The sequence below is a fragment of the Monodon monoceros genome, unplaced genomic scaffold (genome assembly GCF_005190385.1).
Source record: "Monodon monoceros isolate NGI ecotype Baffin Bay Population unplaced genomic scaffold, NGI_Narwhal_1 Super_Scaffold_16, whole genome shotgun sequence".
Lineage (NCBI taxonomy): Eukaryota > Metazoa > Chordata > Mammalia > Artiodactyla > Monodontidae > Monodon > Monodon monoceros.
In genome coordinates this window covers 1,166,069-1,193,764 of record NW_021703772.1, presented here as the reverse complement: position 1 = coordinate 1,193,764, position 27,696 = coordinate 1,166,069, and the positions used below count along the sequence as shown (strand labels likewise).

The window sequence follows — 27,696 nt, the reverse complement described above, 5'->3', positions numbered from 1 at the left end:
AAAAAAAAAAAAAAAAAAAAAAAAAAAAAAAAAAAAAAAAATCCCCTGCGCGCCCCGCCCCGCGCGCCCCTCCCCGCCCCTCTCCCGGGCCGCCGAGGGGCCGGGCCGGGACTGCGCGCTCGCCTGCCGCGCTCTGGGCCGCCGGAGAGAGCGGCCGGACCTCGCGCCCCGCGCGCCCCGCGCCCAACCGCCGCCGGCTTTTGTTGTCTCTGCCTCCCCTGCCGCCGGCGCCTCCAGACCGCGAGCCGAGTGCGCCGGGACCTTGGCTCTGCCCTTCGCGGGCGGGGGCTGCACGGGCCCGGCCGGGGGCGCCGCCGGCCCCGCCATGGAGCTCCGGGCCCGAGGCTGGTGGCTGCTGTGCGTGGCCGTCGCACTGGCCGCCTGCGCCCACGGGGACCCTGCCAGCAAGAGTCGGAGCTGCGGCGAAGTCCGCCACATCTACGGGACCAAGGGCTTCAGCCTGAGCGACGTGCCCCAGGCGGAGATCTCGGGTGAGTGACCCGGCGCTCCCGGGTCTCCCCTGCGCCCCCTTCTCTCTCCCGTTCTGCCCTCGTCCGCCCTGCGCCTCCGCGCCCCGAGCCGCCCTCCCTCCGCCCGGGTCTCCTCTGCTCCGCTCGGCCGCCCCCCGGCCCCCAACACGCACACCGGCCCCTTCCCGGCGGAGCTCTCCTGGCCGGGCGGCGGACCGGGCGGTCCCCGGCTCGGTGCGTCCTCCGGGACAGGCAGGGCTGAGCTGCGGGGCCGGCTGTCGGGGCGCAGCCGACGGCGGCCATGGGCTGGGGACTCCCACCGGCTGTGCGGCCCTCTCCGGGAGGCGCCTCGGGTCGGCCCGGGGATTCCCGGGGGTCCCCGGCAGAGGCAGCCTAGGGGCCCCGGGGCGGTCGGGAGCGAACTGTGCGCTCGGGGAGGGGCGGGGGCGAGGGTGGAGAGGCTCGACCGCTGCCACCGGGAAGGGAACATCACCTCGCAGGGATTCCTGCCCGGGGAACTTGTGCTCGCCTGGCACTCAGGGCCGCCTCGGGCGGGGAGTCCAGCTGCAGGTGGTCGGCGCCTTGGATCCCGCCCAGGGGCCGTGTCATTTCTTTGTAAGAGCATCGCCGTCTCAGGCGGCCTCAGCCCTGCAGCTGCCCGCAGTCCTGCCCACACCCTCCCTGCAGGCCTCTGAGGAGCTTTGGGGACTGGAGTGAGGGTGGAGGTCTAAGGATTTCACAGACACCCCCCAGGCTATTTCCTCCAACTGCAAACGCGTCCAGAACCACCGTGGGTCTGCGCGTCTGTTCAGGGCGCCTGGGACACGGTGGATGAGAGCCGAGCAGACCAGCTTCCTGCCCTGGGGAACTCCTCCCAAACTGGGGTGGGGGTGGGGAGGGGGCATTCGAGTAGTGACACCGGGGACATGGAATGACCACAGCCACAGGAGTTCTGAGCGAGAGAGGAGTGTGAGGGGCAAGTCCATGGCCGTGTCTTGCTGGGGAATGGGAGGGGGCAGCCAGGCCCTGGACCCCGGCCCCCAGCAGGGCAGGACCCACAGAAGCCTCTGCCTTGATACCTTGACAGCCCCCTGCCCCGGGTTCAAGTCCCCCAAGGTAGGCCTTCCTGTGCCTCTGTCTGCTGGCAAAGCCCTGTCATTGTCAGGGCTGCCACCCTCCCTAGGGGACAGGTTTTGGGGGGCACATCTGGGTGCCTGGGGCCAGCACACGTTGGTTCATAAGCCCCGCCACCCGCCATGCAAACAGAGGAGCTAATGCCCGGGAATCCCTGGCCTTTCAGTTGAATCCCTTCCCCTGGACACCAGGGTCTCAGGGCAGCTGAGCAGCTGCCCTCACCCAGCCCCGATCTTAGACGGCACTCCAAGGTCCCCTCGCCCCACAGCTCTCCTTCACATGTCCACTCCCACTCGGCCACTGTGTCCCTGGGACCATCCTAAACTTGATCGCATCCACAGGCCTCTGTCCCAGTTAGGCTGAGAGACAGAGTGGCAGAGTCTGGGCAGCCGTCAAGGGCTGGGAGAGAGCAGGGCAGGCTGGAGAAGGGGAGGCGGGGCCGGCAGGGGGCTGGGTCTTGGCCTCCTTGGGCTGGGGCTGCAGTGGGTTGGGGACCCGGGACCAGCAGAGTGCCTTGCTGCGCACGTGACGGAGGGAGGGTGTACGGCCGCCCAGCAGCTGTCTGAGCACCGTGCCAGCCAGGGCTTCAGGTGCTGCCCCGCCGGGGCCTGGACTGCGCCCCCTCCCGACCAGTGCCCGTGGCTCCTCTGTCCCAGATCCAGGGGCTTCTGGGAAGCTGCTCTCCCCAACCCCCTATGGCTTCAGCCTCCCCCGTAAGCACCTGAACTGGAGAGTGCCCTGCAGGGCCCAGGCCCCGAGGAGAGTGCCGGTGCCACGTGGGGTGAAGGAAACAGGGTGACCTCCCAAGGCAGCGGCCAGTCCTGTCCTCTCCTGCTCCGAGCAACTTGGCCGGGCTCCGTGGAACGGGCGCCCTCTGGTGGCCCCGTGGTGACACGCTGCTCTCGGGGATCCGGGCCTTTGGTCTCCTGTCCTGCCAGCCGGCAGGCAGACTTCTCCAGCCTGGGGAGCCCCCGGGGTGGACGCCTGGGCTGGCTGGTGGGGTAGAGACTCAATGCTTGCTAGTCGTTGGAAGGGAGGGAGGGCGGCCCTGGGTCTTTGGGTGGGCTTTCCGGCCTGTGCCTGCCCGGGAGAGCAGAAATGGTGTGGGCTCACGAAGGAGGGACCATCAGTGCGCACAGGGCTCCCGCTCGTGACTGTGTGTAGTGTTTTGGATGGACAGCCAAGCGTGGCCGTGATGAGGACGATGGTCACATCCCCTTTTACGGGCTGCACAGCCCAGGTAGCCCTCCCTCCGGCCAGAGCACTGTATGGAAGGTGAGGGGGAGCTACCTCTCCAGCTGGCTCCCTCTGCAACACTGGGGAAAAGCCCAGCCCCGTGCTGCATCTCACGCACGCACATGCACACACGCGCGTGCACACACACACGCGTGCATACAAACGCGCACACACACACGCACGCACATGCACGCACGCACACGGGCCGGCCATCCCCTGTCTCTGCCTGTGGGGTTGCTTCTGGTCTCCAGATGTCTCCTGAGCATTTGCTCGGCCTCCTGACACTTGACACGGTTTGTCGTGTATCTCTCTGACCCTTCGCTGAGGCCCTGGGGGCGGAGGCCACCTCTGTCTGTACTGTTCTCTAGTAGCCACAGAGCCTGGCGCAGTTCCTGGCACAAAGCAGGTTCTCAGTCACAACTTGCCTGCTGTATGCCAGCCGTGGTGGGTGGGCAGTGGGAGACGGAGGGCCTGGGCACAGGAGAAGGGGCCTGGACTTTGGGGATGGAGGTCAGAGGGGAGCGTGGGCCTGTCAGTGCAACACGGACTGGTGGGCAGCCCCTCTTCTCCTGGACCCCGGCTGCCTGTGGATTCCCCACCGAGGACCACCCCTTAGCCTCCCAGCAGAAACCACTGCTTCTCTGTGCTGTCCTGCCCGAGGCCGAGAGAGCCCTCCGAGTCTGTCCCTCAGCCGTGCGGCTCTCGCAGGCCATCTGCATACAGCCCGGCCTCACACCAGACGGTGGTGCGCACGCTGTCCTGTTCAGAGGGCAGAGGCCCCCGTGTGCCTGGCTTGGGGCCCCAGGGTGGTCCGTGGCCTCCAGCTGCTGCTCTGTCCCTTCACCACTAGAGCAGCTGAGGTTTCATCATCCCCAGCGTGAGGGCAGGATACGCCCCCCCCCCGCGCTGTGGGGAGAACCACAGGTAGAGGGGCCACCTGCACGATGCGGCGGCCTGGCCCTTGCTGGAGCTGCAGTGCCGGACACGCCGCGTGCTCCTCCGAGGGGCGGGATGTCCTCTGTGGGCCTGGGCTCAGAGGCCAGCCCTGCTGCGTCAGCCTCCCCGCCTCCACCACCCCCGACCTGGCTTCTCTGTGCCTCTGTCTCTTCACGTGCGACAACGGGAATAGTCACGACCACCGGAAGGCTGCAGGAGGGGTGCATGCGGACGCTATGCACTCTGCGGCTGCCTCAGGCGTGCCCTCCCCTCTGCCCCCCGCCCTAGAGGCCCCTGGAGGGCTTGCAGGCAGCGGCGTCTGGAACTTGGGAGCCCTCAGCGTGGGTCCCTCCGCGTGACTGTCTAGCTGGTACAGCGGATGAGGAGGGGTCTTTGCAGACCTGCTTCACAGGAAAGTAACTGAGGCCGAGAAGCCCCACAGCTTTCTTCAGGGGCCTCGGCCCACGTGGAGCTCTGAGGTCTAGAGCCCAGTCTGTTTACCCCAAAGCCGGTGTCATTAACTGCTGAACAGCCCTGGGCTCTGGAAGCCTCGTGCCACCCCAGCCTGGAGGCCTGAAATGGGGCCTCGAGGGCGGGCCCTTATGAGCCACCAGCTGCCTTCTCCTTGTCGTAGACTCCACTGCTTAGGCCGGGTTAGAGCTCCTCTTAACCGGATCGCCTCCTGCGCCTTCTCCGGGGCCGCCCTGCCTCCACCCCGACGGCTGCCGGTGACTCGGCCTTCCATGTAGCCGGGCCTCACCCTGAGCTGGTCCCGGGAGCCTGTCCAGTGAAGGCCTGCCACTCCTGCCCTGCTAGAGAGGGCTGTTCCAGGGGCGTGAATCAGGCGACCTGCCCAGGGTGTACGCAGAGGATGGACCAGCTGTGTCCTGCTGGCCGACCCTAAGAGCAGCCCCTGGCGTGTCCCCAGCACCATGCTGGGCCAAGTCCCCCAGGAGTCATGGACAGATGTCCCATCCAGGGGTAGGTGAGTCCAGAAGACAAGACAGGCCAGTCTTGGTAGACTGGTTCCATGCCGGTCCTAATAAGGGACAGCGTGAGCCCGTGGTGGACAGGGCTGCAGGGCCACTGAGGCCTCCCAGGAGAGGGACTGAGGACACTCCTGCCAGGCGGCAGGTGGGCTTCGGAGCCGTGAGGAGAGCAGAGGGTGTGCGGGTGCTCTGGGCCTGTGCTAGGCCACCCACGTGCACGGGCGCAGGTGTCGGCCTGGCTGGTCCTGGACAGGGAGACAGGCCAGGAGAGGGGCTCACCCAAGGCCACGCCGGTATCAAATCGGGCCCAGGCCTGGACATGCCCAGGTGGTGAGAGGTTGGTCAGCTCTCCTATAAGCCAGACCCTCCTCCCTGAGTCCTGGCTTGGTTCAGGAAGATTTCAGACCAAGACTCAGGGCCCAGGCCTTGCCTGTCTGATGTCTCTCTGCCTGGTCCCTGGCACCAGCTGTGACCACATCTAGCCATCAGCACAGCCCTGTGGGGTCAGGTCATCACCCACATTCGGGAGAGGACACAGGCTCAGGAGGGCGAGGGCTCCAGCCAGGGGCCACCTACCACGTGCCAGCTGGCGGCATTCTTGCCACGTGTGTCTAGGAAGAGGCCTGGGCAGGTGCTCTGAGCTGCCTGAAGTCTCTGGGCGGAGATGGTTCAGGCGGAGGTGCTGCAGTCCTCCCCAACCCCAGGCCCTACGCCCTGTCCCCAGTTGTGGGGTGGGGGCTGTCCTGTCCTCCCAGCCATGACCCCTGCACTGGGGGCAGGGCCGGGGCCTCCAGCTTTCTCGACTGTTCTTGGTCTCGCCATGGGTGCAAGGGAAGCTCTGGATGTGAGGGGTGCATACTGGCTTTCCTGGCAGGAATCTTGGAATCCTGGGTGGATTTAGGAGCCCCTGAGGGGGCCAGGCCATACCCACACCAGCCCCTCGTCTGCCCGTGGCCTCAGCGTTGTCTCCCACCAGCTCCTGGCTGGCTCACCTTCCTGGCACACGCGCCCCCTCCTGCCAGGTCGGCCCTCCCCACACCGGCCCTCGGCACACGCCCATCACCATCCTCCCTCCGGGGCTTGGCCCTGCTGCTCAGCTTCCCAGGCATCCCCAACACACCCACTACTCTCCAGGGCTCTCCCTGTTTTCCCGGGGTGCTCCCCAAGTCTGGGCAACCTCAGCAGTAAGTACGCTGAGCACCGCCCATGTGGTGCCGGGCTGGGCTGGGTGCTGGGCTCAGGCGTGTGTCCGCTTCCCCCGGCTGCTGGCACAGATGCAGCAGGCTAGGCGGCCTCACAGCAGGAGTTGATTGTCTAGCAGTTCAGAGGCTAGAAGTCCAAGATCAAGGTGTCACTGGGCTAGTACCTCCTGAGGCCGTGAGAGAGAAGCTGCTCCAGGGCCTCTCCTGGCTCCTGGGGGTTGCAGGCGATCCTTGGGGGTCCTTGGTCTGTAGTCTCTGGGTTTGTCGTTATGAGTAGGTGTCCCTGTGCTGGTCTGCTTCTGAATTTCACTTTATGGAAATGAGGACACCAATCCTATCAAGTTAGGGGCCCAACCGGTTACATTTGCAAAGACCCCACACTCAGATGAGCTCACCTCCTGAAGTCCTGCGGGTTAAGACTCTGACATATGAACGAGGGTCAGGGTTCAGCCCATTGCAGGCGTGGCACCTCACTCTTGGGTGCATCCTGTCCAGTGGCGGGGATCCTGGGCTCTGGGTATTTCGGTGGGTGGCTCCTCAGGACAGGGCCATGCCATAGGCTCAGGGTCTCGGCCCAGACGTGCACCGGGGCCTTGGTGCTGGAGTGAGGGTGTCAGACCATTCTCACCCCCACCAGCCTGCAAGCTTCTCAGGAAAATGGCCAGAGCTCTGCACCCTGTGGGCCTTAACTTCTCCAACTGAGTCCGAGAGGAGGGCCGGGGGCCGCTCATTCTGACATTCAGAGTCTGGTAACTGCCGACCCACTGATGCATCTCACTTGTCCCAGAACCTGGCTGGGCAATGAGGGGCCCAGCTGTAAGACCTTCATGGGGGCCAGGGGCACCCGTCTGGGAGAGTTGTGACTCGCTGGCACCAGCTTGCGGTGGACAGGCTGGGGGTCGCCCCCACAACAAGTGCGAGGGCCTCTGAGCAGGGCACACAGCGTGCGGGGCAGGGTGTGGGGAGGGGAGGTGGGCGGGCCACTGGCTCCTGGCTCCGTGGCCCAGCCGAGGACGCTGGCTGCCGATTTGTACTAAGTGCTCCCTGGGTTCTAGAGGCTTGGCTGGATGACAGGGCAGGCCCGGCGGGCTCCATCCACCCTGCTCCCTCACCATCTGCCCTGACCTCGGCCCCCTGGAGGCCCAGCGCCCTGCCTGCCGCCCCTGCTGCATCTTGGAGGAGGAAAGCTGTGCGGGCTCGGACTCCGGCGGGGGGAGGCCAGGCGGTTTGCGACCTGGCCGAGTCCGGGGCTGCGGGGAGGCAGGAGATGCAAGATGGGGTCCAGCATCAGGTGAGGACCAGCCAGCAGCACCGTGAGGCAGGCCTCCCATCAGCTCGCGTGTCTGCAGTGTGGCCGAGCCCAGGGCCCTACAGGTGGACAGGATGGACAGGGTGGCCACAGCCGGGCCTGGGGCCAAGGAGAGCACCTGGGCTGGAGCAGGCCAGCAAGCGGAGGCCCTGCAGGCCCCGCCTTCCTCACCACTCCTTCCCACCCACTGAAGTGTCCAGGAGCCAGCCCCGGCCTCGGTCCAAGGCCCTGCGTCCTTAAGCCGTGCCCTGGCCTCCACTGGCCCATTGCCGCTTCCCAGAGCGGGCAGGACGGGGTGCCTGCAGGGCAGGCCGAGTGCCACCTGGCACAAACACTTAGCGTGCAGGTGGGGAAGCTGGGTCCCAGAAAGGGGTCCCCAGTGCTCAGAGCCCTGTCCCTGGAGTAGCTTCTTCTCCGTGGCCTTGCTGCCCTGGCCCAGGTTTGTCCCAGGTATCTGGTGTGGGCACCGGGCAATGGTGCCACCCATTGAGGGGGTGCCCCAGAGAGGAGGAGGTCAGGGGCGAGCCCACAAAAGCCTGCCTCGTTGGGACGCTGGGGGGCATCCGTGTGGCCCTGTCCGTAGGTGCTGGGCGTGCGTTCCAGGCTGCAGGGGTGAGGTCGGCCAGAGGACAGAGCTGGCGGGGAGGCCACAGAGCTCCCACAGGTACAAGGAAAGACGGGCCCTGGCAGGCCCCGGAGGACTGAGGGGCTCCAAGGCTGGGACAGGTGGGCGAGCCCCAGGAGGGGCTGGGTGGGGTGTCCGGGAGAGGAGCCGGCCTGAGAGAGGTGCACGTGAGGACTCGGGCTGCAGGAGGGCCCGGCCAGCCGGCCGGCAGGAGAAGACAAGGTCAGGCTCCGCTCAACTCTAGCCCAAACTCTGCCAGCCCACCACCTCAAGGAGGGCCTCCTAAGCTCAGAGCTGGTCCTGCCGACGGGCACCAAACAGCCGCGCCCCGCCGCCCCGCCTGCTTGGAAGGGACGAGGAGAGGCTGGCCAGGCAGGAGGCAAGGCCCTTCACCCTCCTACCCATCCATCCATTCATCCGCTCTGTGCTCACCCTCAAGCTATGGGCCCCACCCCCGGAAGGTCAGGGTCTAGTGAGAAACCCCGCAGTCCGGAGCCAGGCAGCCTCTGGCCGTATCCTGAGCCGCGTCGGCGCCCCGGCTGTTGGCCCTGGGGGTGGATTAGGCTGCAGTGCTCCCAGCAGCTTGAGGGATAGGCCAACACGTCTCCCTCTCAGGCGGGCAGCCAGGCCCTGGACAGGTGCACCTGGCAGTGACTGTGGCCCCGTGTCTCCCTGGCGGGGACATTTCTTGGGCCCGCCATCAGCACCAGAACCTGTGGAGGTCTGTGGCCTGTGCACACCTTCGGACAGCATCCCCAGTGCTGAGGACCGCTCTCTGAACCTGAGGGTGGCCGTACGGGCTCGTCTGCGTGTCTAAGCGCATCCTTGGCGCCTGGGGCCACCTGTGGACATCTGGGCCCTGTGGTGAGCCACGTGTGACGTCTGTGTGCGTCCTCAAGTGTCAGGGGCTACGGAAAGTACATCCCACCCACCTGGGACCATCTGCAGGCCCTGGGGAGATAGATGATGTCACCTGCTTCAGGACTGGCTGAGGTATTCACTCCCACCTCCCTTCGTCATGGAGTTCGCGACACACCGGACCCATAGGGGTATTTTAAAGGGACAAGGCTCTTAAAACGTTAAGCCCCACCGTCCCTGACCCCCTCCCCTGGCCTGGCACTGGCTGCCCACAGGACACTCCAGGCGCTTTGCCGGTCTCCCTTCCAGTGACCTAACACCCAGGGACTGCCACCTCCCCGTCACTGTATGTTTGGGAGCTGCTGCAGGTCAGACACACAGCTAACCGCCCCAGGATAAAGTGGGTGTTCCCAACCGGGAGCCGTTCCCAGGGGGCGTTTTCGGTTGTCACAGCATTTAGGGGAGGGGACAGGGAGGCCAGGGACCCCATGAAGTGCAGGACTCTCCTGAACAGGTGGGAGGTGGCTTCCTGAAACGCCAGTCCCACCCCATGAGAAGCCCTTGAACCGAAGCTCTAGGCAGGATGGAGCCAGCGGCCGAGGGGGCAGAGGGGAGGGGGCACCCCTCTGCTTTGGGGCCAGGATGGCCTTGCAGGGATGGTGGTGGAGTCAGCTCCAGAAGGATGGGCAAACTGGGGTGGACAGACGTGGGTGTGCAGGCAGGTCATTTGAGGCTGGGGTCCTTCACCAGGGTGCACCGGAGAGACCCAGGTTTAGGGGTCAGGGAGTTCATGAACTTGACTGAGAAAGAAATTAATCTCCTTTTTTGCTAACCTTTAGCATCTCTTGTTACTATGAACAAGGCGACGATAGCATCCTAGAATCTGGGACTTGGTCACCAGTGGAAACTGCTGATTTTTTCATGTCCCTTTACGTTTGTAGCAAATATCTCAAAGTACCGTTTCCACTCACCACAGCTCTGAGTCTCTGATGGGCATCAGGCCTGCAGGATGTCATAGGAAAGCGCATGGGCACCACCTCACACACCTGTTTATAATATTCTGACGGCTGCAGCACTGCAGCTAGCTTCCTTCATGATCCTCTGCGTAATTTTTTACTTCATTACTTCTTTATTCTGAGAACGGGTCTGCAGTCTTCAGCCAGCGGCCAAGGAGGCCCAGGGCCCAGAGAAGAGGAGGCCTCTGGGCAGCGGGCTGGGCCCTCAGCCAAGGCAGGAGGGCCGGTGGAGCACCACGTCTGCCCCAGGAGAGCCAGCGGGCCTTCTGGGAACTGGGGCAGAGCAGGGGCCCGGCCAGCTGCCTGCGGGTGGGGGTGATAGGGACACAGAGATCAGTCTCTCTGAGTCACTCGGTGGCGTTCTTTGAGCTCCTACTGTGTGCCGGGCGCTGTCCTCGGTGCTGAAATGCAGCTGCAATGCCATCCGCGCAGGGACTGGAAGGGTGTCAGAGGCTTCACCTGAGCTGCAGCTTTGCTGGCCACGGTGACCACGTGTTACTTTTGTAAGTTATAAGTAACGAGAAATAACGTGTGGGTTTAGACACACGCATGCGGTTTGGAACCATACATGTCCCCCTTGACCGCACAGCGAAGACCCCTCCCAGCCTGGGGCGGCCCCTGGCCCACGTGCCGCTCGGCCACTCGCTGTGAGCCGTGGCCTTCTCGCCCTGTCCTCCCTGAGGGCTTGAGGCGCTCGCTCGGCCACAGCTCCCCTCCTGGCCCGAGGGTCCCACGCTGCTCTTTCAGGGCTCTTGCCTTGGGCCCCCCACCCCAGGCATTCCTGGCCCAAGGAACCAGCCCCCACCTCCTCTGCTACCTAGAGTTTTCAAGGCCACCCCCCTGGCCCAGGGCCAGTGTCCTTTGGATCCAGTGGCCATTCCCAGTGGCGTATGTCTTAGGAAACAGGTGGAGCCCTAGCAGAAGCCAAAACCTGGTCTCCTGGACCCAGCCATCCAGCCGCTAGGTTTCAAGTCTGGCGCCATGCTCCCTCGCTGTGTGACCTTGGGCCAATTACTGAACCTCTCTGTGCCTCAGAATCCTTTTCTGTAAAATGGGGATGGTAGCAACACCTGCTGTGTGGAGTGGTTGTGAAACTGGGTTCTCGTGTGGAGTGCTCAGCACGGGGCTGTGTCCTGGGGGGGCATCACGGCAGGCGGGGGAGCCTGTTGGAGAGACAGGCCCATCCTTTCTCCAGAGGTGGCTGTGGGGAAGAGTGCCCCCTGGTGGGGAGGGAGGCCAGCCTGCGCCGGCCAGACCCAGGGATCGACCCCACCCCCACACTGGGGGTCTGAGGGATCGGGCTGGAGAGGAGGGGCTCCCTGGTCACTACTGCTGCTTCCTGGGTGGCACTGTCTAGTGGTGTCCCGTGTTCCCCTTTGGCTGGCCCTGGTCCTGAGAAATTGGGAACTGCAAGAAGAGTTGGCTGCAGGCCTCTCCTGGAGGGGCAGCCCGCGATGAAGGAGTGCTGCCCCAGCACAGGGCCGTGCCGCCAGCCAGGAGGGCTCTTGGGGCAACCTTGGAGGGTGGCAGCTGGTATTCAGACATGAATCCCAAGCAGAGGCCCAGAGGCCCTGCAGGCTCTGCAGAGACGTCAGAGGGTGGGGGGAAGACAGTGCCAGCAGGACCCCACTCACGGCCAGCCTAGGGGCCTGGCAGCCTGCATCAGAAGGGGCCTCTCCTTGCCCAGGTCATGTGGGGCCTGTCCCCGCCCCTTTGACCCCTCTCTGGGGATGGCGCTGTCTGCCCCAGGAATCTGACTGCCCTGGGCGGGACCATCCCACCTCGCCTGCTGGATGTGGCTGAACAGAGCGGAGACCAAGACACTGGGTGCCTGAGGGAGCAGAATTCCCGGGCTGCTTAGAGACCTGGCCCTTCCCTGACGGATGCGTCAGCTTAAGCACCCTGGAGAAACTGAGCTGGAGAGGTCAGGAAATAGGCTGGCCCACCCATTCCCACAGGCCCCCAGGACCCACAGGAGGTCAGGGTCCATCTTTGGGGAGCCGGGAAGCGGGCAAATGCCGAGGTCACCTGGCTGCCCCAGGTTGGGAGCCCTCCGTGTGCTTGGCTGGTGGGGGCCCTTTCTGGTGGGTTTGTGCTGCTGGCGGGAGTGTCCCGGCAGGTGTCCCTCCCGTGCGGCGGGGGTGGGGGGGGTGGGCGTGGCCGCTGGCCCCATGGGCTCCTGCCCAGCTGCCTGACGGTGTTCAGGTCTCAGCAGCTCCTGGCCACTGACGGGGTGGTGCAGGCTAGCAGGGTGGCCAGGCCACCACTCTGCCCTCATCTTCCAGGAGACTTCATCTCCGTACCTGGGACCTCTGGGCTGCTGGTGGGCCCCCAGGTGCCCAGCACTTTCCTTTCCTTCCCTTCAGTGAAGACAGGGAGGCACTCGGGCCAGTGGAAGGAGACCAGCACTAGGCAACACGTTTGAGACATTGAGCAAGTCTCAGAACCCTCCCAGCCTCAGTCTTTCCATCTGTGAGATGGGGATAACTGTATCTTCCTGTTGACTGAGACGGTGAGGCCCACCATTCTCCAAGGAGGCGGGGGGCTGTGAGAAGGCAGACCCTGCCCTCCTGCCGCTGGCATGGGCAGGGTCTGAGGCCCTTTTCCAGGGAGCCTGGAAGGCAGTGCACGTGTGTGCATGCCCACGTGTGGCGGGGAGTTGCCAGTGGGGAGCCTGAGTGACTTCGGTCAGGCTTCTCCCCACGCCCCACAGAGGCCCGGGCCGCCAGATTTAGCAGATAAAACTACAGGAGACCCAGTTAAATTGCTATTTCAGATGGTTAATAATTTTGTAGCGTATGTCCTGAATGTTTACGTTTCAAATAAACAACGAATACATTTTTAATATAAGTCTACTCCACATATTTAGTATAAGTATGTCCCAGATACTGGGGAGGGGGCCGTGTGCTTTTTCGGTGGTGAGAGGTGCATAGTAGAATTTCCCGTTTTAATGACTTTTACGCGCACATTCAGTGGCGTGAAGCTCGTTCTGCTGCTGTGCAGCCGCCGCCACCACCCACCCGCAGGAGTTTCATCTTCCCCCACTTCGCACCCATTAAACACTCACCGCCCCCCGCCACCCCGCTCTCTTCAGTGCCTGGGAATCACCATTCTACTGTCTCTGAATTTGACTCCTCTGGGGACCTCATTTAAGTGGAATCATAACAGTATTTGTCGTTTCGAGACGGGCTTCTCGCCTTCAGCATCATGTTTTCAGGGTACGTCCACGTGGCGGTGTGTGTCGGCACTTCGTGACTCAAGGCTGAATGGTGTCCGTTGTATGGATGTGCCCCGTTTTGTTTACCTGTTCAGCCATCAGTGGACACTTGGGCTGTTTCCACCTTTTGGCTCCTGCAAATAATGCTGCTGTGAACAGGGGTGGAAAAGATTCTGTTCAAGTCCCTGTTTTCAGTTCTTTGGGGCCAGATACTTTTATTCTGAAAAATAATGCATCGTTTCTCTGAGATGCACAGTTGGCTGTGTCCTGGCTGTATCTGCGCGCAGGCCCTCCCAATCGTGCCTTTGGGGCTGGGCTCGGTGCCCCGACACCGGCGAGCTGGGTGTGTGCTGCGCACGGAGGTGCTGCCTGGGCGGACGTGCTCAGTCAGCAGCTGGGGACCATCGCACCCCGAGAACTCCCAGGGCCCTCCGGGTGGCCGTCTGCATGTCGCCTGCAGGCAGAGCGTGTCTGTTCCTGCTTCAGCCGCCACCCTCCTGCTCAGGAATTCCCCTGGGACTGGAATCAAGGGAGGTCTTGCGATGGGAGAGGCGGGGGAGGCCGGGATGCTTCTGTGTCCCTTGCAGCACTCCAAGCTGAGTCGCCTGGGCATGTCACTCTAGCTCCGTGTGTGGCGCCGGCAGCAGTAGAATGGGAGAGAGCAGTTGTCGTGAAGAGGAAAGGATTCTCAAACCCGGAAATGGCTGAGACCCTTGCAGGCACCCAGTGAGAGCTCCATCTCATCAGGAGGTGGCCGGGGCCTCTGGAAGAATAAGGGAGTCCTTGTGGACTGTGAAATCACCCCCGCGGGCCCCCCTCGCACCAACATGCAGATGGCTGTCATGCCGCCTCTGGGGAGGGGTCGGGTCGGGGAGGTGCTGGCTTTCCAGGGGAGGGGGAGATCTGAGGCTGCGGCTCTGGGGCAGCGCTGCTGTTAAGCCTCATTTCCCTGAATGCCAACACTGCACAGAGATCCTTTCTTTATACATATTTGTTACTCAGCACCAGGTCCAGCCTGGATGCTGGGCAGAGAGGCAAGAGGAGAGGAGGCTCCCACCAGCAGGCCGAGCAGCTCTCCTGCTGCTGCTGAGAAGGGGGGCCAGTCGGAAAGCCCCCAGGGAGGGCTGCCCATGGTCAGGGAGGTTAGAGGCTAGGCAGGTGCTTATGCCCAGAGGGACCTGGAAGGCTTCCTGGAGGAAGGGAGAGGTGAGTGGGCCTTGAAAGAGAGTAGGGCAAGGGAGAAGGGTGCGTGAGATCAAGGGGTTAGTGGAAGCAGCAAGTCAGAGCTGGATGCCAGCAGGGATGGCCATGACCTTGGAGATGGCTGCCAGGCTTTGTGGGGAGTGGCTCAGTTGGGGGTGAGCGGCTGAGCCCCTCTGTTCCTTCCCCTCTGCATTTATGGAGCCGGTGCTGGGCACGGGCCTGGGACTCAGCCTGCCCCCGAGGGCTCCCTCAGTGGCACTCAGGGGTCTGCTCTATATTCCGGCCCAGCTGAGAGTCTGTGCCCTCTGCCCGTTCAGCCTTCCCGGCGTGGATGGATGGGCCTGCGTTGGGTCTTTGGGGGAAACTGGCTGAGAGGACCCCTGGGCCGCAGTGTCCCCTTCTGCTATTCCAGGATCTCCCCGGTGGGCACGGCAGAGGCAGGCGGCATCAGTCCATCTCCTGGGCTGCCCCCTGGCCCAGAGGTTGGGTGGACGGGCAAGCTAAATGGGAGAGCTGTGCGGAGCCCAGGAGCTCCCACCCGGCCCCTGTCAGGGATGGCTATGTAGAGTCCTGGGTGAGCGTCCGCTGCAGCTTGGCTTGGGCCAAGGATGAGAAATCAGCGCTGAGCTTGGCCTGGTGGGTGAGGCTTCCAGGGAGCATCTCACTCCCAGGCCCCATGAGAGAGCCTCCTGCCCTGCAACCAAGACCTGGGGTCACGGGCACAGAAGACGCCCCTTCATCCCCAGTTTGTTCTGAGGCCACGGTGTGAGCCCTGATCCCTGAAGCACTGTGGGGAGGCCAGTGGGAAGAGGCCTGGCCTCTGAGCCAGAGCTGCTTCCAGGCCCACCTCCGGGGGGCCCACCGCCTCGCCAAGGCACCCCCAAGCCCGGTGCCTGCCGGCAGGGTGGCCTGCCCGAGGAGGGGTCCCTGAGCAGGAACCAGACAGCAGAGAGCGGCCTTGTGAGTTACCGGGTGGAACCCCCTTCTTCGGGGGCCCTCAGTGTTCTGGGCCGCCTTGGAGAGGGCACTTCGCTCCAGAGCTACCTGTGCAGCACGTGTCTCCGTGTCCCTGTGCGGGCTGGCCGGGGTGGGGGCGGGGGAGGGGGGGACCCGGCGCGGCGGCACTGCGGGAAGGGGGACTCAGTGGGTGGTTTCTCCAGCGGGTCTGGCAGGCACGGCGGAGGCAAGGAGCAGGGCTGGGGCTGCAGCGAGGGGAGGGGATTGGTCCTGGGTGTGGGAGGGTGAGCCAGGAGGAGGAGGTGGCTGAGCCAGAGGAGGGCGTGGCCAGGCGCGGTCTGATATTTCCTAGAGAAGCAGATCAGGACGTTAGGATGGAGGCCCAGGTCCTTGAGGCCAGAGGCTGGGGGCTGGAGAGGGCGGGGAGAGGATACGGGAGTGACCGATGGTGGCCCTTGAGTGCCCAGACAGCAGTAGAGATCTGGTCGTTGTCATGCTGAGAGGGGACTCCCAGGCAGTGGGCTGTCACTCTCCTTCGGAGGAGAGAGCTGACGCCCCTCCCATCACCATTCTGGGATGGGCCCTGGCTCCCCTGCGCACCAGACTCCAAATGGGGAGCAGCCCCCCGTAGGGCAGGGCGGCAGGAGCCTGGCGGGCACCGGGTGGGCCTCTGGCCGTGGGAAGCTCGGGGGCTGAGCGCGGCTGCCGAGCCGGCGGCAGGAGGGGTGCGGGGCGGCCGCGGCGGTTTCCTGGGAGACGGGGGCGGTGCCGAGCGCAGCGGGGCGGGGGCAGCGGGAGGAGGCGCGTCGCCGCGCGGGGAGCCGCCGCCCTCCACGGTGCGCGCCAGTGCGGCTGTAGTGCCGCCCTGGGAGGCGGCCGCGGAGTCCTCCAGCTGGTCCCGCTCGGCTCCGCTTCCGCGCACCTCCTCCAAGCCCTCCAGCCCGATCCTGCTCATCCGCCTTTCCACGGGCGGACCCCGAGACCCCCACGCACCCGCACCCGGCGTCGCGCGCCGCCCGCCCGGACCGCCGCCGCCGCCGCCGCCGCCGCCGCCGCCACCACCGCAGCTGGGGACGCCGCCGCCGGAGCTGCCGCCGAGAAGGGGTTTCGGGCTAAGCCCGGGCGGTGTCCGCGGAGCTGGGATCCAAGCCGGTGACCCCGCCCGGGGCCAGCCGGCCGCCCGCCCTATACCCATTTCCATCTCCGCCGGCCCACCGCATCTCCATCCGCAGGCCCGCTACCCTCACCTCCACTCCCTCCTCCTAGCCATCTTCATCTCCAGCGCTGTCGTCCCCCATCACCACCGCCAGAACCCCACCTTCAGTCCATGCTACCCCGCCCTCACCCTCACCCTCACCCCAAGCCCTCGTCTGCGCCCTCATCCATTTCTCCATCCCCTTCCCGTCATGAGCCCCCTCGCCAGTCTCCGTGTCCACCCCATCGATCCCTCATCCTCAGTGCGCCCATCACCAACCCACCTCTCCTCCCCTCAGTTCCCCACCTTCACCCCATCTTCGCGTGCCTCCCGCTGTATCCCCGCAGCGCCCCTGCCACCCCTCCCCGCCCCCATCTCTTCCTGCAGCAAGTCCCCCTTCCTCTTCCGTCAAACCCATTCCCCTCCCCTTCGCTTGCGGCAGCCCCTGCGAGCCCCCTCTCCTGCCACCCCCGCCAGGGCCTGCCGCGCCCACTGCGGCAAGCCCCTTCCCCGCCAATCGCGTCGCCCTCCTGCCCGCCCCCCTTCGCCTGCCGCAGGCCCCGGCGGCGCGGCTCCCCTGCTCTCTGCGCGGCCGCGCCCACTGCGCCAGCGCCCCCTGCTCGCTGCGCCAGGAGCCAGGAGCTCGGCCGCCGCTCCAGACCCCCGCGCGCCGGCTCCTGCGCCGCGGCGTGGGGCCCTCGGTCCTTGGCCGGCAGCGACTGGCGCCCGGGCGCTCGGTCTTTGTCCCGCCGCCAGCGACGCAGCCCCTGGGCAGCGGGACCCCTGGCGAGCCTGAGGGGCGGACCCCTCCCGCCGAGCGCAGAGGTGTCGCAGCCGACACCCCTCAGTTTCGGTCCCCGTGCGTGACGGAGGCTCCGCAGCGGCGGCAGAGGGCCGCCTTGGTGATGCTGTCACGTGGCCGGAATGGTGGAGGGGCTTAGGGCCGGCGGAGAGGTGGCCGGTGAGGGGTAGAGAAGCGCGCTGGGAGCGGGGCAGGAGGGGTTACGGGTTTTGTTGCCGCGTTAGGAGCGGGGAGGATGGTGGTTGAAATGTCCCGTCTGAGGTGGGTCTGAGGCTGCCCCCCTGCATGAACTCTAGGTGCTCGGGGTAACCCTGCGACAGAGACTGGCCAGGGACAAACGCTTCTTGGTCGGAGCCGGGGGGGGGGGGGGGGGGGGGCGGGGTGAGGAGATGAGGAAAGAAGGTCCGGAGCTCGGGTTGTGGGCGGTGCCCAGGGGACCTCGGGTTATTTGTCCAGTGCCCCCCCCCCCAGCAGGGTCCTGCAGCGCCCACTGGAGCTGGAAGGGGTCCAGGAGCAGGAGTGGGCATGGGCAGTTGTCCCAAGAAGGGTCACGTGCTTGGGGAGAGCCTTCTGCACGCCCCACCCCCTCAGCAGGCCAGCTGGGGTCCAGAGCTGAGAAGAAGGGAGGGGTAGGGACGCAGCCCCCTAACTGCTTTTCCAGACCTGGGCCTCTCTCTCGTGTTTTGGAGGCCAGGGTGCCTAGAACTGGCCACAGAGCTGCATTCCAGCACCGTCCTGGGAGGCCAGGGCGGCTAATTGCCTACACCGAATTGCCGAGAGTATTCTAGGGGCGGCAGGATTTGTTGGTGCAGAGCATCTGGGATGTGGCTTTAAAGGCAAGTTGAGCAGGCGGTCTGCGTACTCCTGTGTGAGCTGCAGAAGCTCTGGAGAGACGGGCTTGGTGTGGCGCCATCTTCCCTCTGCAGCCTCCTTGGGAGGGCTCTAGGGCCACCAGTCAGGAGCGGCTGCCAGGCTGGGCCCGGACAGATGAGGTCTGCATCCAGCATTGGTGATGGGGATCCCTGTTGGGGTGGGGTCTTGGGCTAAAGCACTGGGTCTGCAGAGCCGGTGGGGGGCCTGCTGGGTGGGAACGCCATCAGGAGGCTGCTTGTGCCCTTAGGAGGGCTGGGAACTGCGGCTGTGTCAGCAGCTGGCAGGAGGTGTGAGGCTTAAAGGTGTTTAAGCCATAGGCTGATGGGACTTACTGAGGAGAAGCCGGAATCTGGGGTGCCCCCCGGAGGTCTGAGTATGGGGGGAAGAAGGTGGATACGTGGTCTGCCATCCAGCAAGAGAAGGAACTGCGGGGGGGGGGGGGGGGGGGGGGAGGGGGGGGGGGGGGTTTTTACCGGGGGGGGGCCGCTGGGGGTTTGGAGACTTGGGACCTAGGGGCCGGGCCTAGAGGAGAGGCTCTAAAGAGACTGGGGATGGGGGAGCAAACCTGCCATGAAAGAGCTTCCCCTCTTCCTCCCAAAAAACCTGGGATCATGAGAGGAGGAGGTGTCCCAAAGGCTGAGGGAAGGGAGAGTTCTAGAAGGATGTAGTCTGCTGTTGAAAAAGCAGCAACAGACTGAGGAAGGAAGGAGGGGCCGTCACTGGCCAGCTGGGGGAGAAGCCTCAGTGCAGATGGGAGGGGTCAGTGGGAAGAGGGGCCAGGCTGATGCCTCCCAGTGGGGAGGGGAAAGACTGGAGGGTGGGACTGGGCAGCTCTAAGATGGACAGGATGCCAGCCATGCCCTCCTGCCTGGCCCGAGTGCCCCCCTTTCTCCAGGCGTTTAGCCGAGAAGAGGTGAGGGTTTGGGGGTGGAGGTGTGAAATGACGAGAGGGGGATTTTATCAGTCTGCCTTGCACACTTCCAGGGTCAGGGAGCTCACCTCCCCTCTGGCAGGCCCCACCCCCCTCCAACCGTTCGGCTTAGATCAGGGAGCAGACTTGCTTTTTGGGAAGGTGCCCTGCAGAGCCCACCTCTGCCCGGCTGATGTCCAGGACCGACAGATGACCCGCGGGCCCAAGCCGAGCTGGGCCAGGGCCTTGCCCACCGACTAGCAGCGGCCACCGCGTCTGCCCTGCCGCGGGCTCAGGGAGCCTCAGCCCAGCCTGCCCGGGGCCTCAGGCCGGCGCCCGGGCTCTGGCTCCGTGTCTTCACTCCCGTGTGTGTCCGAGGAGGGAGGGAGGGACGGGGGCTGTGCTGGGGCGGCCGGAACAGCGCAGGTCACCGGGCTGGCTGGACGAGGTGGCCAGGCGGGGCTGAGGGGGCGCCGCAGGGAGGCGGCGGGGTGGGGGAGGGGTGGGGAGGCCAAGGCGGGGGTTGGGGGGGGGCGGCTCACGGCTGTGAGCGGTGGGTGGGCCCGACACTGCCAAGGAGCCCGCCGGAGAAAAGGGGGTCCTGGGTGTTTTGTCCTCGCCTCTCTCCTGCCTGCAGGAATGGAAGGTTCGGGAAGGAGGGCGGCCAGCTGGGGAGGCCACCTCGACAGCCTGCACCCTCCTGCCTCTCCTGCCTGCCCGCTGCTGCCCCGTGACCCGTCCAGCCTGGCCTGGGTGCCTGTCACAGCTGAGCCTAGGCTGGCACCTGCAGCCGCTCCCAGCCCCAGGGCACGTCCCCAGTTCAGCCCCCGACCCCCAGCCTGGCACCACCACGGCCCGCTGGTCCCAAGCAGCAGGGGAGGGTCCTCGCCAAGGGTGCCCTCCCGGCCCCTGCCAGGGGGAAGGCGGTCAGGGCCCAGGCCCCTCCTGGCTGGGTGCACACGGCCCTGTTGCACAGCCTCCACCATCAGGGAGACGGGTCCACTGTCTGCCCGGCTCTGCCAGCTGGGACGCCAGGTGGGGGACCCTCGTCCTGCTCTGTGAGCTGCCCCCTGCTGGCGATGGTGCAGGGCCACGGGTCAGCGTCAGCAAGGGCAGCCGAGAGGAAGAACTGTCTCTGGGGACGTCCTCGGGTCCCAGCCCTCCCCTCCTGGAGGTGCCCGCCCACCCCACCCCCCGAAGGAAGGAGGGCAGGGATGGGGGCGCTTACTCTGCCAGGCCCTGGGGAGCCAGGCTCTGTCCCTCCAGCCCAGCTGCTTCCCGTGAGGCCCGCACGTGGCCAGAAAGGCCTGACTCAACCCGGGGCAGGGGGCAGGTCCCAGACCCCTGACTCCCCACCCTGCGGGCCTGGGGCTCTGCAGGGCATAGGCACACGAGCTCCGACATCTACCCCACAGCCAGCCCTGTTCCAGGGTGGAGGCCACAGCGCCCCTTAGACAGCAGGCCCTGGGGGCAGGTTTGTGAGGCAAAAGGGGGAAGGGGCTGCGCTTCCTGCCTCTGCCCCCCGCCCTCCTTCCTCCCCACCGAGCCTCTTTCACCTCCCTCGAGTGCCACTGGAGTGTGCAGCGCCCTTCTGCCCCCTCCCACCGCGCCTGGGGCACCACTGCCCTCTCCTGGCTGTTACACTGATGGGCACAGAGCTGCAGACAGGCCATAGGGTGACTGTCCTCTGCACCTGTCCCTGCTTCCCCAGGCCGCTGCCCACCCTGCAGCCCCCCACCCCTCAGGGCAGCCTCGGGACCCAGAGAGCTCTGCCCAGGCTGCTCCACGACCCCCTGCAACCGTGCCGGCCGCACCGGGCGGGCCCTCGACTCCAGCCCCACACAGCCCCTGTCCGGGCCAGACCCCTGCGTCCACTTCCCTCCGTGCCCTGCCCCGCTTAGAGTCAGGAATTGCGGCCTGGGGGGAGTGGGCCTGGGGGGCTGTGAGGCAGCCCAGTGGCCGTGGGGGCCTGAAATCGAGCGGCCTGAGCCACTCGGCCCCTGACTGTGTGACTTCAGACAGGAACCCTCATCTCTGCCAGCCCCAGTTTCCTGGTCTGTAAAGTGGGTTCACAGCACCCACCTCAGAACTGGGACCAGCACAGTTTCAAAGTGCGCCCTGCACCACGAGAGTGGTGGGAGCAAACTCAGTCACGTCCTAGCGCTGCCGTAAGCGGTAGGAGCCCGCGCCCGGGCGGCGGCACGGCGGTGATGGGGGCTTTGAGGGCACAGAGGATGGCGCACACACCTGAGGGGGCTCGTTGTGTCCTGCCAGGTGGGTGCGGGTCTCGCAGCAGGGCCCCAGCAGACTTGTGCCCGGGCTGTCCTGACGGGGTGGGCCTCGGCCTGGGGGGCCACTGCCTCTGGCCGGCCCGGAGCTGTGGGTGGGTGGCCTGCAGGGCCTGCTGTCCTCAGTGGGAGCTGGCACCCCGCACTGGGGTCGGGGAGGGGCGCCGGGCAGGCCTGGGCACTTCCGCTGTGAGCCTCGAGTCTGGCAGCCCCCCGTGCCCTTCACGCAGGACCTGAGGCCTCTCTGTGCTGAGGTCCAGGCGTGAGCTGAGCTGCTAAGGGCCCCTGGGGCGGCCCTCCTCACACGCAGGGGGCGTGGAGGAGGGCTCAGCCTTCCGCACTCCTGCTCTACACCCATCCCCACCGGGGCTTGCCCCAGGGGGCCTGGAGGTGGGATTCTGCAGAGGAAGCCCTGCTCCTGTGCCCTGTGCTGAGGGCTGCACGGCCCACCCTAGGCGCTGCCCCGAGCCGGGCCTGCCTTCCCCCCACCCTGGCAGGCAGCCCCACCTGTGTGCCGATCACGTCCCCTCTCTGCAGGAGAGCCCACCGGCCACGAGGCCCGTTCTCCTGGTGCCCTGCCCCCCAGCCTCCCATAGCCCTCCTCTCCCTCACGCCAGCCCCTCCCCACAGGTGAGCACCTGCGGATCTGCCCCCAGGGCTACACCTGCTGCACCAGCGAGATGGAGGAGAACCTGGCCAACCGCAGCCGGGCCGAGCTGGAGACGGCGCTCCTGGACAGTGGTCGGGCCCTGCAGGCCACGCTGGCCGCCCAGCTGCGGGGCTTTGACGGTGAGGGGCTCCGGGGCCGCAGGGCACTCACGGCGGGGGGCTGGGCACTTGGGGACCTCTCGCAGTGAGGCAGGGTCAGAGGGGATGTAGTAGCAGAGCACTGGCCGCGTGCAGGGGTCTGAGCAGGGATCCGTGAACTCTGGGCCACCTGCAGGTCTCCGTGCACCCCGAGGCATGCACGTTTGGGGAGAGCCAGCCTGTCCCTTCCATCAGGCCCTCAGAGGGGACCCTCTGCCCTCCAGAGCTCTCCTAGGCACCTGCCACTGGCACTGGCCACCAGGTGGTCTGGAGCTGGGGAGCTCAGCGTGAGGACTGATATCGGGGGCCAGGCCGGGGCTGCAGGGTGCTGGGTGGAGGCACAAGGAGTTCGGGGCCCCTGCCGTGGCCCTCGAGCCTCCAGGTCAGCTGTGTGTGTCAGTCATCTATTCTCAGCCCCTCACCAGCTCTCTCGTCGTGTCTGGGCCCCTAAACAAGGGATGGCGGGATGACGTTGTGACGCTGACAGCGGGCACCTCGGAGGGGATGGCGGGCGCCGGTGGGAGGGGCCCCAGAAGTGACAGCTGATGTCAGAGCCTGCACAGCATCCATTCGGGACACTAATCTGTGTTAAAAGCGATTCCTCTTCCGCTTCCAGGCCCACTTGTGCCCCCCCAACCCGAGAGTCCTTTCCACCTGCCCCTCTGCGTGCCGCTTCCCGCCCCGCGCCTCAGCCCCACTGTCGTGCCTGCTCCAGCTGCCCCCGTGCCTTGTGCCCCGGGAGCAGTCCTTACCTGGCCACCAGCGGCAGGGGTCTCAGAGCCTTCGTCTGAAGTGCGCCTGGGACCTGTGTGTAGCAGGGCCTCGGGTGGCTGTGTTCCAGGACGCGGGGCCCACGCTCACGCGCCACACCTTCTGGGCCGGCTGCCAGGGTCCTGGCTCAGAGCAGGACCCTGCTCAAAAGATGGGGCTGGGGGCTGGCCGTGGGGTTGGAGGCCCCACGATCACCCCGTGTGCTGCTGGGCTAGCGATGAGCTACAGACTGCCCGTTTGGGCCGGAGGCTGGCATGGGGACCAGGACCCGGAGTCCCGCGGCGGGAGCTGGATGGGAGCTTGGACCATCCGCTTCTTCCCACAGTTCCCTCCTGGGGAGCTGCAGGGGCACAGCCGGAGCTGCGGGAGGGTCTTGGTGGGGTGGGTGTAGACACGGGTCCGAGAGCCAGAGGCCTAATGTCCACCACGCCTCAGAGCAAAGCCAACCTGGCCGTGTGTCCCTGGACACCCGAGTTTGGGCCTGTGTGGGGAGGGCTGGCCACAGCTCTCGAGGAAGCGTCTGAGTGGACGGTCTGTGTGCTTATGGACCCTGCTGTCTCCCTGCTGAAAGGGGCGGACGGCGTTAGGGGCCTCGTTCTCAGCACACGGGGCCCAGAGGTATTTCCCTGAAACCACAGGGGTCTGCGGCCCACGCTCATGCCCCGCCTCGGCACCCCGCTCTGAGACTCTGGGTGCATCCCGAGGGCTGCGGAGACCCTCTCCAGACCCTCAGGCTGTCCAGCTTCCAAAACCAGAGAGAGGGCATCCAAGAGAGATAAGGACGGAGGGGGAGGGCAGGAAGCCCAGGAGAGCCTCAGAGGTGGGCAGGGTGGAGAATGCAGAGGCACAGCCCCAGGGCAGGGGGCCTGGCTGGGTGACAGAGAGGCCGGGGGAGGGGGAGGGACGCAAGGAGAGCTGCTGGGAGGGAAAGCAGGCGAGGGACGCCCTGGGCCTTCTTCCCCCAGTGGGTCCCACCCCGACTCAGAGCACCCTCCTGCCCCTCCACACAGACCCTTGCCAGGTGGGGGGCACTGAGGCACCGTGTGTCCCCTGCTCAAGGCCCAGCTCAGAAATGGATTCTGGATGCCCAGGCCCCGGGCCAGGAGGGGGAGGTCTCAGAGCCCCGTGGGGGCGGGCACCCAGGGCCCTTGCAGGCTCTGATGACTCTCAGAGCACCGGGGGTCCCCGGCAGAGCCCCCTTAATGCTGGTCGCGCTGCAACAGCACGCGGGGTGGGCAGGGGGCTCCGGGAAGGCCTGACGCCCGCCTCCCGTGCGCAGATCACTTCCAGCGCCTGCTGAACGACTCGGAGCGGGCGCTGCAGGAGGCCTTCCCCGGCGCCTTCGGGGAGCTGTACGTGCAGAACGCCAAGGCCTTCCGCGACCTGTACGCCGAGCTGCGCCTCTACTACCGCGGCGCCAACCTGCACCTGGAGGAGACGCTGGCCGAGTTCTGGGCCCGCCTGCTCGAGCGCCTCTTCCGGCAGCTGCACGCGCAGCCGCTGCTGCCCGACGACTACCTGGACTGCCTGGGCAAGCGGGCCGAGCCGCTGCGGCCCTTCGGGGAGGCGCCCCGCGAGCTGCGCCTGCGCGCCACCCGCGCCTTCGTGGCGGCGCGCGCCTTCGTGCAGGGCCTGGGCGTGGCCAGCGACGTGGTCCGGAAGGTGGCCCAGGTGCGCGCGGAGGCCCCGCCCCTGCCGCACGTCCCCGCGCCCCACCCCGGGGCCCTGGGCCTCCCGGTGTCCCCTTCCACCCCCAACCCGGGCGGGTGGGAGGATCTGGCACGCGAGCTCTGCTCGGGCCAGCGATGGCCAGGCCGGTCCCCGGCAGAAAGGGAAGGGAAGAGGGCTGCGGCTGGATGCTGAGCCAGCTCCAGGGGTCAGGTAGACGGGAGATGAGGGAGATGTGTGCTCCGAGGCCGGGGCGGGGGATGCCTGGCCCCGTCGGGCAGCTCGCTCGCGTCAGACCCACCAGCGTCGGGCGTGGGACGGCATCGTGAGCCACCTCCACCCCCACTGGGCTCCCTAACGAGTCACCCCCAGCCCCAGCCTCCATCCATTCAGCTGCGTGGTGGGCGGTATTCCCGCTTCCCTGGGAGGGTCCGTGACCGCGGTGCCCCGGGGAGTCGCGGCACTGTGAGTGTATCGCTTATTAGACGGAGCCCCACCACGGCCAGCAGGCCTGCTTGGTCATCTGAGAAGGACCCGGGCGCGCCTTGTGAGGCTGCACACCTGCTGCGGGGTGGCGCTCAGGCTGCCTTGCCTCCCCAGGTACCCCTGAGCCCGGAGTGCTCACGGGCCGTCATGAAGCTAGTGTACTGCACCCACTGCCTGGGGGTGCCCGGCGCCCGGCCCTGCCCCGACTACTGCCGCAACGTGCTCAAGGGCTGCCTGGCCAACCAGGCCGACCTGGACGCCGAGTGGAGGAACCTTCTGGGTGAGCTCCCACTGCTGCCACCGCCTGCGGGAAGGGGGGTTGGGGGCGTGCAAAACCGGGCCTGTCCTCTGGAACAGGCGGTCCCTGGGGCGAGGAACAAGATGCCCCCTGAACGTCCCGAACAGACTGCAACGTGGGCAGCTGCCCGGGAGGGAGCCCTGCGGGGTCACAGTCCTGCCCTTCTCCACTGAGCGCGTACGTGCCAACACGTGCGTGAGTTAACGTGTGCGTTGCTGCCCTGGGGTGGGCCAGCTCTGAGGTGTGCCGACGTGACGTGGGTCACCAAGCAGCTGTGCCAACACAGATGTACCACAGTGTGTATACCTGCTGCTGTGAGGTGAGCCCGCGTGCATCCACATCGACACACGTGGGCTGACGGGAGAGCTCAGCGTGCCTGTATACCGAGATGTGTAAGTTCTAACGCGTGCTGACACATGGGCCAGCCCACATTCGTGCTGAGACACGTGCTAACGTGGACGTGTGCTGGCATGCCTCGAGCCAACGTGAAAATGTGTGAGGTAACATAGGCATGTGGTGGGCCAGGTGTACGCGTGCCGACACACACAGGCGCTAACGTGTACACGGGCTGGCCTGAAGTGAGCCGACATACAGATATATCGTCTCGTACAAGCTGCCGTGTGTGTGGTAGCACGTGGTGAGCCAGTGCGCGTACGTACAAAGCGCCCCCTGTGTGTGTGCTCACGCCCGTGCCAGACTCCATGGTGCTCATCACAGACAAGTTCTGGGGCCCGACGGGCGCAGAGAGCGTCATCGGCGGCGTGCACTTGTGGCTGGCAGAGGCCATCAGCGCCCTACAGGACAACAGCGACACCCTCACGGCCAAGGTGCGGGCAGGGGCGTGCAGTGGGGGCGGGGGGGGCGCCCCGGATACAGCCTCCTACCCTTCCAGGACACTTGCGTTCTCCCCCCAGGTCATCCAGGGCTGCGGGAACCCCAAGGTGAACCCCCAGGGCCCCGAGCCCGAGGAGAAGCGGCGCCGGGGCAAGCTGGTGCTGCCGGAGAAGCCACCCGCGGGCACGCTTCAGAAGCTGGTGAGGGGCCCCTCAGCCGGGCAGGCCCCGGGGGGAAGCGGTTGGGGGTCCAGGGCAGGCTGGGCCGGGGCGCCCAGGGGCCTGACTGCTGCCCTGCAGGTCTCCGAGGCCAAGGTCCAGCTCCGAGATGCCCAGGACTTCTGGATCAGCCTCCCGGGGACGCTGTGCAGTGAGAAGTTGGCCATGAGCGCGGCCAGCGATGACCGCTGCTGGAACGGGGTGGCCAAGGGTCGGTAGGTGCCCCCTGGCTGACACACTCCGTCCCTCCTCCACGGCCCCTTGCCGGTCTGGGGCACCAGATGTTGTGTGCATAGGGCCATACCTGACGCGGGACACCCAACGGGACCGAGAGCTGGGATGAGGGCTGAGTCCTCGCCCTGTGCCAGCTCCCCACAGCAGGCGCCATGCTCAGTGCATCCTCACCCCACTGCAGTGGGGTCTGCACGGGCTCCCGTCGGCCCCTGGAGCCTCTGGGGGGGTCTCAGGCTTGCCACCGCCCTGACGGGGGGAGGGGAGTGGGCAGGCATGCTGGGGCAGTGCCCCTGTGCGGGGAGCAGGGCAGTGACCCAGGGCCTGCCTTCCCGGCCTCCAGGTACCTGCCCGAGGTGATGGGCGATGGCCTGGCCAACCAGATCAACAACCCCGAGGTGGAGGTGGACATCACCAAGCCCGACATGACCATCCGCCAGCAGATCATGCAGCTGAAGATCACCACCAACCGTCTGCGCGGCGCCTACAACGGCAACGACGTGGACTTCCAGGACGCCAGTGAGAGCGGGGCCCAGGGTGGGCCTGGGGGCTGAGAGCCGAGGGTTGGTGCCGGAACGCCAGGGAGCACCCCCGGCCGGGGAAGGGTGCAGCGGACGGGGCCCTCCCAGCCCCCGGGCCTCCACAGTGGCTCTGAGGACGCTGCCACTGCCCGGTGTGGTCACAAAGTCCCCCTGCCCCTTGTCCCCAGGCACAGTTGTGACCCGGCCCGGACGTCCTCCCAGCCTCGGCAGGCCCAGGGGGTTGGGGTGCTGTGGTCAGGGTGGAGCTGGCGTCACTGGCCCGCGAGGCCCAGGCGGAGGGACGCGGCTCTCGGGGTCCCCAGGGCTGGGCGGGCCCTCTGGAGCCGCCTCTTCTCCCCAGGTGATGACGGCAGCGGCTCAGGCAGCGGCGAGGGCTGCCCCGACGACGAGTGTGGCCGGAGGGTCGGCAGGAAGAGCTCCAGCTCCCGGACGCCCCTGAGCCACGCCCTGCCCGGCCTCTCCGAGCGAGAGGGTCAGAAGGCGTCGGCCACGGGCCGCCTGCAGCCCTGCACGCACCTCCTGCTGCTCTCCGGCCTCCCGCTGGTGCTCTCGGCAGCCAGGCCCCGGTGGCGGTAACTGCCCGGCCCTGGGGCCCGAGGCCAAGGACTGACTTTGCCAAAA

At 66.3% G+C, this 27,696-nt stretch overlaps 1 protein-coding gene across 1 annotated transcript; it reads left to right on the top strand.

Annotated features, from left to right (window-relative positions):
* Positions 1 to 119: 119 nt before the first annotated feature.
* On the top strand, positions 120 to 27,696 carry GPC1 (glypican 1). Its single transcript, XM_029226046.1, has 9 exons — positions 120 to 491; positions 21,851 to 22,009; positions 24,078 to 24,469; positions 25,067 to 25,232; positions 25,947 to 26,077; positions 26,165 to 26,284; positions 26,384 to 26,517; positions 26,877 to 27,052; positions 27,416 to 27,696. The coding sequence occupies exons 1-9, from the start codon at positions 326 to 328 to the stop codon at positions 27,649 to 27,651; spliced, it is 1,680 nt and encodes a 559-aa protein (XP_029081879.1). The 5' UTR covers positions 120 to 325; the 3' UTR covers positions 27,652 to 27,696.